At 41.4% G+C, this 12626-nt stretch overlaps 1 protein-coding gene across 2 annotated transcripts in view; it reads right to left on the reverse strand.

The window, feature by feature from the left end:
* MTRF1 (mitochondrial translation release factor 1) overlaps positions 1 to 12626 on the reverse strand; it is a 41641-nt gene that overhangs the window by 21686 nt on the left and 7329 nt on the right. For both annotated transcript variants that reach the window (XM_059891970.1, NM_001035013.2), the window contains 3 exon segments: positions 11187 to 11278; positions 9344 to 9425; positions 7257 to 7364 (listed from right to left, as the gene is read on the reverse strand). In XM_059891970.1, the coding sequence (XP_059747953.1) occupies positions 7257 to 7364; positions 9344 to 9425; positions 11187 to 11278 (282 nt within the window).

The raw sequence follows: 12626 nt of genomic DNA on the forward strand, positions 1-12626 counted from the left end.
ACTAGATTGAACTCTGGCAAGACAACAGGAGACAGACAATGTCTGGCTGTCTGTTTTTATGGTGTTGACAATGTTTGATGCTTCATGTACCACAGAGGTTGTAAAAGGGTGATAGTCCAATTCTATGGGCTTCCCTTGTGGCTCAGCTGGTAAAGAATCCACCTGCAGTGCTGGAGACCTGGGCCCGATCCCTGGGTTGGAAAGATCCTCTGGAGAAGGGAAAAGCTACCCACTCCAGTATTCTGGCCTGGAGAATTCCAGGGACTGTATAGTCCATGGGGTCACAAAGAGTTGGACATGACTGAGTGACTTTAAAAAAAAAAAAAAAAGACCTAGATTCAGCCATTTCTCCAAGAACCCCTGGTTCCTTTCGAAGGAAAATAACATTTCAATGTTTTCAATATTTGGGGACTAGGGATATTTACTAATACTGGGTTGGTCATTGTTTCCAAACCTTTTCAATGGACAGAGATAGGAAATACCTCATGAGTTTACAGAGATGTTGAGAAACAATTCCTTATCAAATTCTTGCATTTCTGCACATCTTGTAAACAAGGAACTGCCTGCCCTTTTGTTCCAGAATATATTTTTAAGGGTATTTGTTTAGTGAACAAACAAATAAAAAAGCTTTGGAGACAATGTCTCCCTCTAGAGCTAAGGACAAGTGCCTGCCAATGTAGGAGACGCGGATTCCATCCCTGGTCAGGAAGATCTCACATGCCGTGGGGCAGCTAAGCCTGTGCGCCACAGCTGCTGAGCCTGTGCTCTAGAGCCGGGGAGCCACAACTGCTGAGGCCCACACACCCTAGAGCCCGTGCTCTGCAACAAGAGAAGCCACCGCAACTACAGAGGAGCCCCTGCTCACCTCAACTAGAGGAAAAGCCCACGTGGCCCACCCAGCACAGCCGAGGAAAAGATTCCACCTTCCGATGCAGGGGACATGGGTTTGATCCCTAATCAGGGAACTAAGATCCTACATGCTGCAGGGCAACTAAGCCTGCGTGCATGGCAATGGAGACTCAGCAAAATAAAATACACTTGAGAACCCCAAGCTCAGGATTCTTCTCGTGTTTTTAAACCCACCATGGGGGCAGGTGTCATTGACCTTCTTCCAGTTGCCTTTTGGGATGTGGAGTTCATGAAACCAGCACAAAAATGCTGATATTCTGGTTGCTGCTACTACCATGAGTCATAAACCATCCTTTGTCCCTGACCCAAGAAACTGACTTGCTAAATTTCTGTCTTGCAAATAGGATAAAATCTCAGACAACTTGTTCTTGATAACTGATACTTCTAATATAAATTAAAGATCACAATGTCTTCTCTAACATTCCTGTATCACTTGCTTTCCATACTGAGAATCTTGGTTCCCAAAGACAGAGAGGATACCAGAATCAGAGTATCTCATAACTACTCTTCTATTTTATCCCATATTTCATAAACAACAGTCTCAGAATGCCAGTATTAGTTCTGCCACCAGTATGATTACTAAAAACATTATAAAACTTTTTGCATGTGTTCTTCCCATTCTCCTCCCCGTTTTGCAAATGACTGTACTCTATACTGTCAGATCTAACAGTCCTTATATACTGTACTTTTTCCTCTTAGTCCTCAGTTAGACCTAGTTCTATAGACAATCATGCATTTAATACTCCCCTTTAGGGAAAGTGAAAGTGTTAGTTGCTCAGTCGTGTCTCACTCTTTGCAACTCCATGGAGTGTAGCCTGCCAGGCTCCTCTGTCCATGGGATTCTCCAGGCAAGAATACTGGAGTGGATTGCCATTTTCTACTCCAGGGGATCTTCCCAACCCAGGGATAGAACTCAGGTTTCCTGCATTGCAGGCAGATTCTTACTGTCTGAGCCACCAGGAAAGCCTGGAAGAAAGGCTGGCAGTATATAAATTTCTGGCATGTACCGACTTTCTCAAGAGGACTCACTCTTGCCTGTATTCAAGGGGTTTTAGGTCTACAAATTGGCTCAAGTCTGGGAACTGACTAAGGGGCCATGACTTCTGGTTTTATGACACAGGTTAGACTTTTGTTCATTTGACCTAGAACTTTTCTGCTTATACAGATCAAATAAGAATTTAGCAGGCTTCCATTCTTTACTCCCAGGGACACATGTCAACCAGCCAATGCCCCGTCTGCGTAAGTCAGCCTATTCCGATTGCTCCTTTTACTCTGTTGGCCATTATGGTAACCACACCCATATTGCCTTTGGCCACTAAGTGCCAACACTGCTACCTTGAGATCCATTTACTCCAACTGCCCTTAGGTTTCTCAATTCATCTACTAGAGTTCCCACTGTAAGGTCCTGGCTGCGGGAAAAAGCTACCAGAGAGCTCTTCAGTGACGCCAGGGCTCCCTTCATAAATTTACTTCTCAACAGTTGTGGTGAAAGTATAATATCTGGACACATTAAATTAACCACCACGTTATTTTTATTTAGTTAGTTATTTTTTTATGCCTCGATGTGTGGCCTGCAGGATCTTAGTTCGTCAACCAGAGATGGAACCCATGCCCCCGGCACTGGGAGCACAGCATCTTAACCACTGGACCGCCAGGGAAGTCCCAACCACCACATTACTTTAATGACCTCTCCCTGAATTCAGCTGGTGAGCAGAAAATAACAAAACATAATTATAAACATTAATCGGTTGGGAGGGAAGAGAGAATATAATAAATTTCATTTGTTGTTGTTGTTTAGTCACCAAGTCGTGTCTGACTCTTTTGCGACCCCATGGACTGGTAGCCTGCCAGGCTCCTCTGTCCATGGTGGGACTTTCCAGGCAAGAATACTAGAGTGGGTTGCTATTTCCTTCTCCAGGGATCTTCCCAACCCAGGGATTGAACCTGAGTCTCCTGCATTGGTAAGTGGATTTTTTACCACTGAGTCACTCAGGGAAGCCCCCTTCAATTTGAAAGACATTTTTCTCAACTCCCTAGAACTCAGGAATACAGAATGACAGTGATAGACCTACACTACACGTCAAGAGCCACCACCCTGCAAAGACTAATCTTGTAATCACCTAGTACTGACTACTTGTGTAATGGCTGAGGGTTTTCCCTATCTGTCCCAAGATCACAAAACTAAAACACTTCAAGTCATTTGATACATGAATTTTTACATTTAAGTGTATTTTTTCCCAATCTTAGCTTCTAGTGCTATGTGAATCTCTGTGAGTTCCCTATATTTCAATTAAACATTCAGTTCAGTTCAGTTGCTCAGTCGTGTCCGACTCTTTGCAACCCCATGAATTGCAGCACACCAGGCCTCCTTGTCCATCACCAACTCCCGGAGTTCACCCAAACCCATGTCCATCGAGTAGGTGATGACATCCAGCCATCTCATCCTCTGTCGTCCCCTTCTCCTCCTGTCCCCAATCCCTCCCAAGTATGTACATATACATATACATATATATATATATACATATACATATATATATATATGCTGTGCTAAGTCTCTTTAGTCATGTCCAGCTCTTTGCAACCCTATGGACTGTAGCCAACCAGGCTCCCCTGTCCACGGGATTCTCCTGGCAAGAATATTGGAGTGGGTTGCCATGCTCTCCTCCAGGGGATCTTCCTGACCCAGGGATCAAGCCTGAATCTCTAAAGTCTCCTGTATTGGTAAGCAGGCTCTTTACCACCAGTGCCACCTGGGAAGCCCCATACATATACTTTAACATACATATTTTGTAAGATAGATACTTTTTCCCCGTCTCTATTTTATTCTCTATCCATATCTTTGTCTTCTCCTCATTATAGTAAATAAATTATATTTTATAATTTTAATGGATAAAGGTCTATTCTTAGGTTTTAATTTTAAAGGTATATGAATAGAGTATTAAATTTTTTCCTTTTTTTTTGGTGGCGGGTGAGACATGGATCTTAGTTCCCGCACTAGGGAGCGAACCTAGGCCCACAGCAATGAAAGCAGAGAGTCTTAACCATTGGACTGCCATGGAATTCCCCCAATTGTTTCGTTTTTGATAAAAGGATTTTTACCTTGTTTTTCCCCTTCTATTTTGTATACATTAATCTGTTTCTTTTTTAAAAGACTTATTTATTTTATTCACGGCTGTGCTGGTCTTTGCTGCAGGGCACAGGCCTTCCCCGGCTGTAGGGAGCAGGGGCTTCTCTCTAGTTGTGGTGCTGGGCCTCTCACTGCTGTGGCTTCTCTTCCTGTGGAGATGGGCTCTAGGCATACCGGCTTCAGCAGCTGCGGCTGTGGGCTCAAGAGCACAAGCTCAGTCCTTGAGGTACACGGGTTGCTCCGTGGTACGTGGGATCTTCCCGGACCAGGTATTGAAACCATGTCTTAACCACTGAGCCACCAGGAAAGCTCAACTTTGTACTTTTTAAAATGTCTTTTATTTTATTTTGCTAGGGAGTCAGTGTATCTTAAAAAAAGACTTCCCAACCATTGTTTGTCTGCTCTGCGTCCCTGGAGCAGAAACTCTCCTCCTGATGTCAAGTGCATCTCCCTTTCATTGCTGAAAGTTGAATTCAAAATATGCATCTCAGAGATGACACTCTTTCTTTTCTAATGCTGCTTCTGATTACATTCTCGAAACTCTCTCTCCTGCGTCCACAGTATATACTGTCCCCATTCTTTTTCCTGCTTACCTGACCCCTTTTTTTCTTTTGCCAGCTAGTCTATTTTTCTAAATGTGGCCATTCTCCATGGTTTGGTACCCTCTCTATAGACTCTCCCTCACTTATTCCCTCTCAGCATCAGACATCATCTCTGTTTTGTGCTGTGCTTAGTTGCTCAGTCGTGTCCGACACTTTGTGACCCCACAGACTATAGCCCACCAGGCTCCTCTGTCCATAGGGATTCTCCAGGCAAGAATCCTAGAGTGGGTTGCCACGTCCTCCTCCAGGGGATCTTCCCAACCCAGGAATCGAACCAGGGTCTCCTGCATTGCAGGCGGATTCTTTACCAGCTGAGCAACCAGGGAAGCCCCCATCTCTGTTCTAACAGCTATCAAATATCTCTCCTCAACTCTATTGTCTCACCAAAGCTCTGATTACACAACTTCAGCACTTACTGGATATTTTTAAAGGGATGTTCACTATAACAACACACACAATCATGCAAAAACCACTTTCACTGTTCTTCCCAAGTGAAGTCTGCCTTCCAATTTGTATTTCATTTGGAATGAATGAATATTGCAATCGTCTCAGCTAGAAAGATTAAGTCCCTGTGGCTCATTTCCTTTGTGTCAGAATAAACTAATGGGATGTAGTGTCGACTTAAATCTAACCCCAGGACTGCCATTCCTCATTGTGTGATCTTGGATTAGTTACTTACTCTCTGAGCCTAGATTTTCATCTGTGAAATAGGATTAACAATACCCATCTCACAGGGTTTTAAGGATCAAATAACCCACACTGCATGCCAGACACAGTTGGCAAGCAATAGCTTCTCTCATCAGTTACCAAATTTTGCCCATTCTTCCTCTGAAGGTCTCTCATATGTCTACTCCCAATTCTAACTCTTAGTCACACCTGGTTACTCTAATAACCTCTCAGCCACCTGCCTTAAATCTAGCCTCTTCAATCCATCTTTCACACTGTTGTCAAAATAACCTTAAAACTAATTTTTGGTTACCAAAGTGGAAAGAGAGGAAGAGATTTAGAAGATTTGGATTAACATACATACACTGCTGCTAAGCCCGTTCAGTCGTATCTGACTCTGTGCTACCCCAAGACAACAGCCCACTAGGCTCCTCTGTCCCTGGGATTCTCCAGGCAAGAATACTGGAGTGGGTTGCCATTTCCTTCTCCAATGCATGAAAGTGAAAAGTGAAAGTGAAGTCGCTCAGTCGTGCCCAACTCTTAGCAGCCCCATGGACTGCAGCCTACCAGGCTCCTCCATCCATGGGATTTTCCAGGCAAGAGAACTGGAGTGGGTGCCATTACTATACATAAAATGGGCTTCTCTTGTAGCTCAGCTGGTAAAGAATCTCCCTGCGATGCGGGAAACCTGGGTTTGACCCCTGGGTTGGGAAGACCCTCTGGAGAAGGGAAAGGCTACCCACCCCAGTATTCTGGCCTGGAGAATTCCATGGTCTGTATAGTCCATGAGGTCACAAAGAGTCGGACACATCTGAGTGACTTTCACTTTGTGGACATAAAACAGAAGACCAACAAGGACCTATGGTATAGCACAGAGAATTATATGTGTGTGTGTATGAATCACTGTGATATATATCAAAAATTGAAAAAATATTATAAACCAACTATACTTCAATAAAAAAGAAAAAATAATCTTCTTACAATATATATTTATCAAATGATATTCTTATTAATAAAGTGTTCAATAGCTCCCTAATAATCAAGGCTTGTTCAGCTTTCTTGTCTGCTGAAAATCTACTCTTTCAAACCTATTTCCTCTGACTTCTCATCACAAATATCCCGATTAACTGGCTTCCCCACTTCTACACACACTGCAAGATGTTCCCCACCATCATGCCATTGCTCAGACTACTCCTTCCCTCTGCTCTCCTGGTCTTCCTCTTTCCTGACCACTGGCTGTACTTCAAACCTGTCCTGAGCACACACTTCCTATGCTCGCCACTGGTGTTCATTTCCCTGGATTGTGTCACTTATGTGAACCTTCTTTCCCCACTTTGATCATTTGTGACTTATTACTCATGGGCCCTCTGTCTACCATGGTGTATCTCTGTGTAACCAAGCAGATTAAAAAACTTCCAGATGAATTAAAAGAATGGAACAAAACAGAATTATCAGCTGTTCTAATTTAACATACTCTGAGTATTTAAAACTTTAAAGACTTGCACTAGTTTCTTATTGTTTATGTTGTCTAAGTTTTTATCAGTCCAGCTTGAGTGGGAGCATTTTGAAACTAAAGATAAATGACTAACTTTTTCTGCATTCCCATAAACATCTAACACATTATAAGTACTTTAGAGTAAAAAGTTTAATACATCTTGGCTTTGTATAACAGAACAATGATTTCCCAGGCAAGGCATTTATCAACCCTCCACAGGAAAAGTTTTGCTAATTCATATATTCCTTCCTGAGAGGATGCTTCTCTTTCTCCCATTCTCTTCTTCTATAGCAAGAATTCTACTATAGTAAGCCACTGTAATTCATGAGTCCATGTCACAATATTTAGTAGATACAGACCATATGTTTTAAAAAACAGGACAACATGGTTCTAATCAAAAGCAGAGAAAAAATAATTTTCAGCATCGTCTATGGACAAAATCCTCAAACACACTTACCATAATCAGCTGGTGTATAATTCAGAAGTTCAAATCTCCAGTGTTTGTAGCTTGAATAATTCTGGTACATATCAAATATTTCTCGGGTAAATTGTTGGCAGATATCACCTAAAAGAAAATAAAAAAATATTCAGTCACTATACATTTTCCAAAGAAGACATACAGATGGACAATGGGCACATGAAAAGATGTTCAACATCACTAATTATTAGAGAAACGCAAATCAAAACTACAAAGGAGGTATCAATTCACACTGCTCAGAATGGCCACCATTAAAAATCTATGAATAACAAACGCTGGAGAAGGTGTGGGGAGAAAGGAACCCTCCAGCATTGTTGGTGGGAATGGAAACTGGTAGAGTCACTATGGAAAACAGTATGGAGGTTCCCTAAAAAACTAAAAATAGACTTGCCATATGACTCAGCAATCCTACTCCTGGGCATATACCTGGAGAAAACTCTAATACAAAAAGACACATGCACCTCAGTGTTCACTGCAGCATTATTTACAATAGCCAAGACATGGAAACAACCTAAATGTCCACTGAGAGATGAATGGGTTAAGAAGGTCCGGCATCCATGTGCAATGGAACACTACTCAGCCTTGGAAAAGAACAAAGTAACGCCATCTGCGCGGCAATATGGATGGACCTGGAGATTATCTCACAAAATGAAGTGAGTCAGAAAAGGAAGAAAGACAAGTATCAGATGATATCACTTCTATGTGGAATCTAAACTATGACTCAAATGAACTTACTTATGAAACAGAAACAGACATCAAATTTATGTTTACCAAAGGGGATAGGGGATGCTGCTGCTGCTAAGTTGCTTCAGTTGTGTCCAATTCTGTGTGAGTGCACAGACGGCAGCCCATGGGATTTTCCAGGCAAGAGTACTGGAGTAGGTTGCCATTGCCTTCTCCAACGCATGGAAGTGAAAAGTGAAAGTGAAGTCACTCAGTCGTGTCTAACTCTAGCGACCCCATGGACTGCAGCCTACCAGGCTCCTCCATCCATGGGATTTTCCAGGCAAGAGTACTGGAGTGGGTTGCCGTTTCCTTCTTCAATGCATGGAAGTGAAAAGTGAAAGTGAAGTCGCTCAGTCATGTCCGACTCTTCATGACTCCATGGACTGCAGCCTACCAGGCTCCTCCGTCCATGGGATTTTCCAGGCAAGAGTACTGGAGTGGGTTGCCATTGCCTTCTCCAGGATAGGGAATGAGGAGGGATAAATGAGGAGTCTGGGATTAGCAGATATATAATACTATATACATAAAAGATCAACAACAACGTTCTACTGTATAGCACACTAGAATTGAATATATTCAATATCCTGTAATAAACCAAATTAAAAAAAATATGAAAAAGAATATATATATAGGTGTAACTGAATCACTGTATGCTAGAAACTAAGACAACACTATAAATCAACTATACTTCAATAAAAAAAAAATTTCTGCTTTTTCTAGGAGAAGAAATTCCAGGAAATTTTAGGAAAGTCCTCCTTAAGTATTGATACAAGGCCCCTTAGGAGTTGAGAAGTAACTGCTTCCAAAGGGAAACACATTTAACAAACTTTTAAAGTTATAGTGTGTCAAATCAAGGTAACCTTCAAGTATTTTTTAAGATCATTTACAATAAAATTATTTTATTGGACAAGGAAATGGCAACCCACTCCAGTGTTCTTGCCTGGAGAATCCCAGGGACGGGGGAGCCTGGTGGGCCGCCGTCTCTGGGGTCGCACAGAGTCGGACACGACTGAAGCGACTTAGAAGCAGCAGCAGCAGTAGTACGTATAATACATCTATTGTGTCATTTAGCCACAAACTACCAGGTATCGCTGTTTCCACAGGAGTGGAAACTGAGTGCTGCCCATCTGGGACGTTGTCTTCTGACTCATAACCCGCTGCTTCCTTTCTGAGATGCTGCTAGCTTTCTAGAATCACTGGAGCTAGAACCCATTTGTCATGTTCATCTTTCACTCCGACATCAGTCCCAGGAGACTCTTCAGTGACTCACTAGTTTCTGTCACCAAATAAATCATTCTCTTGGTAAGCTTGCAAAAAAAAAAAAAAATTATTTTATTGACCTCCAGTCGTTCTTCCAGATGTCACTTCTAAAATAACATCATTTTTGTCATATTTCTCCTTTGGCAGTAGACTCTGGAAAAGCTGAAAAGGGAGAAAAATCAGTATTAGTGTGTATAGTTTCCAGGTATGCTGTTATTACTTGAACTTAGACAAGAGATTCGCAAATATTAATAAAATCAGTAATTAATAAAATCATAGATCATCCCAAAAGAGGTCTGGCTTTAATAAGCAGACCTAATTAGGCCTAAGATAAGCAATCAGTTTATGTCAAACAATGAAGTTACTTGTTGGGATAGTTTCTACAATGCTATCAGATTATCTCAATTTTCTAAAATGCAGAAGTTCAGATCAAAGTCCAGTGTTCCACTCAGTTTTCTTCAGATTCTGCTTCTAGTAGTCCTGAACAGTAGCTTCTTTCATGTAATGAAAGAAAGCTTTCAAAGTCTTCATTTGGAGAAAATGAGGACTTTTTATATATGATTACATGTTCTCTCCCGCAATAAATGCCAGTGCCAGGCCATGCCCTGTCTTCTCAGCAGAGTTGCTGTTTAAAGAGTAGATTGAGGACTCCCAAGATAAGGCTCAAATATTTTCTCAGTGTAATAAGAAAAAGAGGGACTTTCTGATAAAGAAAGTAACCAATTTCCCTCTTAGGAAGAAAATGGAAGCAGTTTTCTTTTTATTATTACTAAAAAATTTCAAATCAAACTGAAATTACTCATGTATCATGGACTCTTCCTACTGACAGTTTTTGAAACAGCCCATCTCTGCTAGAAATGATATGCCCTGATGGAGAGAATATTAGACTAGGAGTCAGACGTCTGACTTCTGTTTTTGACTAGCTGTTTACATCAGGGATAAAAAATATTGATACCTCCACCACATCCTCCTCAACCCCTCAAAAAGCCCCTCCAGAGATTATTATCATACGAAGTGAAGTAAGCCAGACAGAGAAAGACAAATATCATACACTGTTGCTTATCTGTGGAATCTTAAAAAAAAAAAAAAAAGGATACAAATGAACTTATTTACAAAACAGAAATAGATGCACAGACATAGAAAACAAACTTAGGGTCATCAAAGGGAAAAGTGGGAGGGATAAATTAAGAGTTTGGGATTAACATATACAAATATATACTGCTATATATAAAATAAACAACAAGGACCTACTGTATAGAACAGGGAATTATACGGAAAATTTTGTAATAACCTATACTGAAAAAGAAGCTGAGAAAGAAGATATATGTGTGTATGTGTATACGTAACAGAATAACTGTACTGTACACCTGAAACGAACACAGCATTGTAAATCAACCGTACTTCAGTTAAAAACAAAAGCCCATCTACTGGGTTCCCAGAGTAGGGAAGACTGAAGGTAGGCGGACGGCAGACATGGCAAAGGGGAACATAAGACAAAGTGCTGGATCTTCCTTTTCTTTTAGACAATCCATCCGCTGAGCCAGAAGGGGCTAAAGACTTACATTAACCCATTGTCTCTACAGTCTTGGATTCATTCCATATTTAACCTAAGCAGCATGAGCCGCTCCCTTTTTCTAAGACTTAAAAACCCTGGACTCCTCCCCTTGTTGAAGTAGATTCAGCTTTGGAATACTTTTGTCTGGAGATAGGGAGCTTGTTCTTTTCTTTGCCATCACAATCTCTTCACCTCAATCTCATTCTGTCGTAAATTACAGCACTAAACCCAACATTATCAATCATTCTAAGAGAAAACTTAATAAAACTGGTGTTTAGAAAGTACTTTAAGCACCAAAACATAATTGAGCAAGAACAGTATTCCTTTATATTCACAGTATTATGTTTAGTTTACCTCTTAAAACATACCTCACTGTATAACATGTTGATTTTCTGAGCAATGGTTTGCCTCTCTTCCAATGCAAGTTCTTGTAGCTGTTTTTCATCTTGTTTATTTAGACCTACAAACCATCAAATAATAGTAAAAATGTTTAAATACTCACCAAGAAACTCTTAAATAGCTACCTAACATCAATCTACTAAATTTTATGTTGTGAAGGCAAGGGATTATAAAAAAGAACTATTACAACAATAGTTAGAGAATATCAATTAAGTATTTGCTGCTGCTGCTGCTAAGTCGCTTCAGTCATGTCCAATTCTGTGCGACCCCATAGACGGCAGTCCACCAGGCTCCCCCGTTCCTGGAATCCTCCAGGCAAGAACACTGGAGTGGGTTGTCATTTCCTTCTCCAATGCCTGAAAGTGAAAAGTGAAAGTGAAGTCGCTCAGTCATGTCCGACCCTTAGCAACCCCATGGACTGCAGCCTACCAGGCTCCTCCGTCCATGGGAGTTTCCAGGCACGAGTACTGGAGTGGGGTGCCATTTCCTTCTCCAAAGTATATGCTACTGCTACTGCTGCTAAGTCGCTTCAGTCGTGTCCAACTCTGTGCAACCCCATAGATGGAAGCCCACCAGGCTCCCCTGTTCCTGAGATTCTCAAGGCAAGAACACTGGAGTGGGTTGCCATTTCCTTCTCCAATGCATGAAAGTGAAAAGTGAAAGTGAAGTCGCTCAGTCGTGTCCAACTCCTAGAGACCCCATGGACTGCAGCCTACCAGGCTCCTCCGTCCATGGGATTTTCCAGGCAAGAGTACTGGAGTGGGGTGCCATTGCCTTATGCTAAGTATGTCCAAAAAACTTGTGTGAAAATAAGTATAATCTTGCTCCAAAGAGCTGGTGATATGAATGTCTATAAGTAAATATAAAAATCAGTGATGACATCTTCCTGACCCAAATAAGCTAAGTTTTAGAGTAAACTGGGGTGACTACTTGTCTAAAGGTGGCAGTCATTGGTTAGCACACTGAGTAATCTAGCACGGCTAGAACCTCCATAAATTTTGAGCACTCTTAAAAATGCTCATCCTTAGTAAACATTTTTTTAAAACAACCACATGGGTCAAAAACCCACATATCTTGGCAACCTCTGCTTTATGGAAAGAGTGGTTCTTTTCACATTTCAAAGCTGAAAATTAAATCCTGGAACTCTCACAAAACAAGCTGTCAATGAGATAGTGGCCGAACAGGGTGAATCCTGTAACCTTTGACCCCATTGCTTTAGATGCCTAGAGACTCCATTTGTCAGTGGTGATGTGTGCTAAATGAGGTAGACATTTTTGATACTAAATAATTAAAAAATTAGAAATGAAGACTCATAAGAGAGAAGGCTCTTTAAAATCCTTCTCTAGCCATGGAAGTCATTGGGGTCTGGTGGAATTCTATGCCTCATTCCGTTTTTCAACATTTAACGC

Source organism: Bos taurus, chromosome 12 (assembly GCF_002263795.3).
Source record: "Bos taurus isolate L1 Dominette 01449 registration number 42190680 breed Hereford chromosome 12, ARS-UCD2.0, whole genome shotgun sequence".
Taxonomy (NCBI): domain Eukaryota; kingdom Metazoa; phylum Chordata; class Mammalia; order Artiodactyla; family Bovidae; genus Bos; species Bos taurus.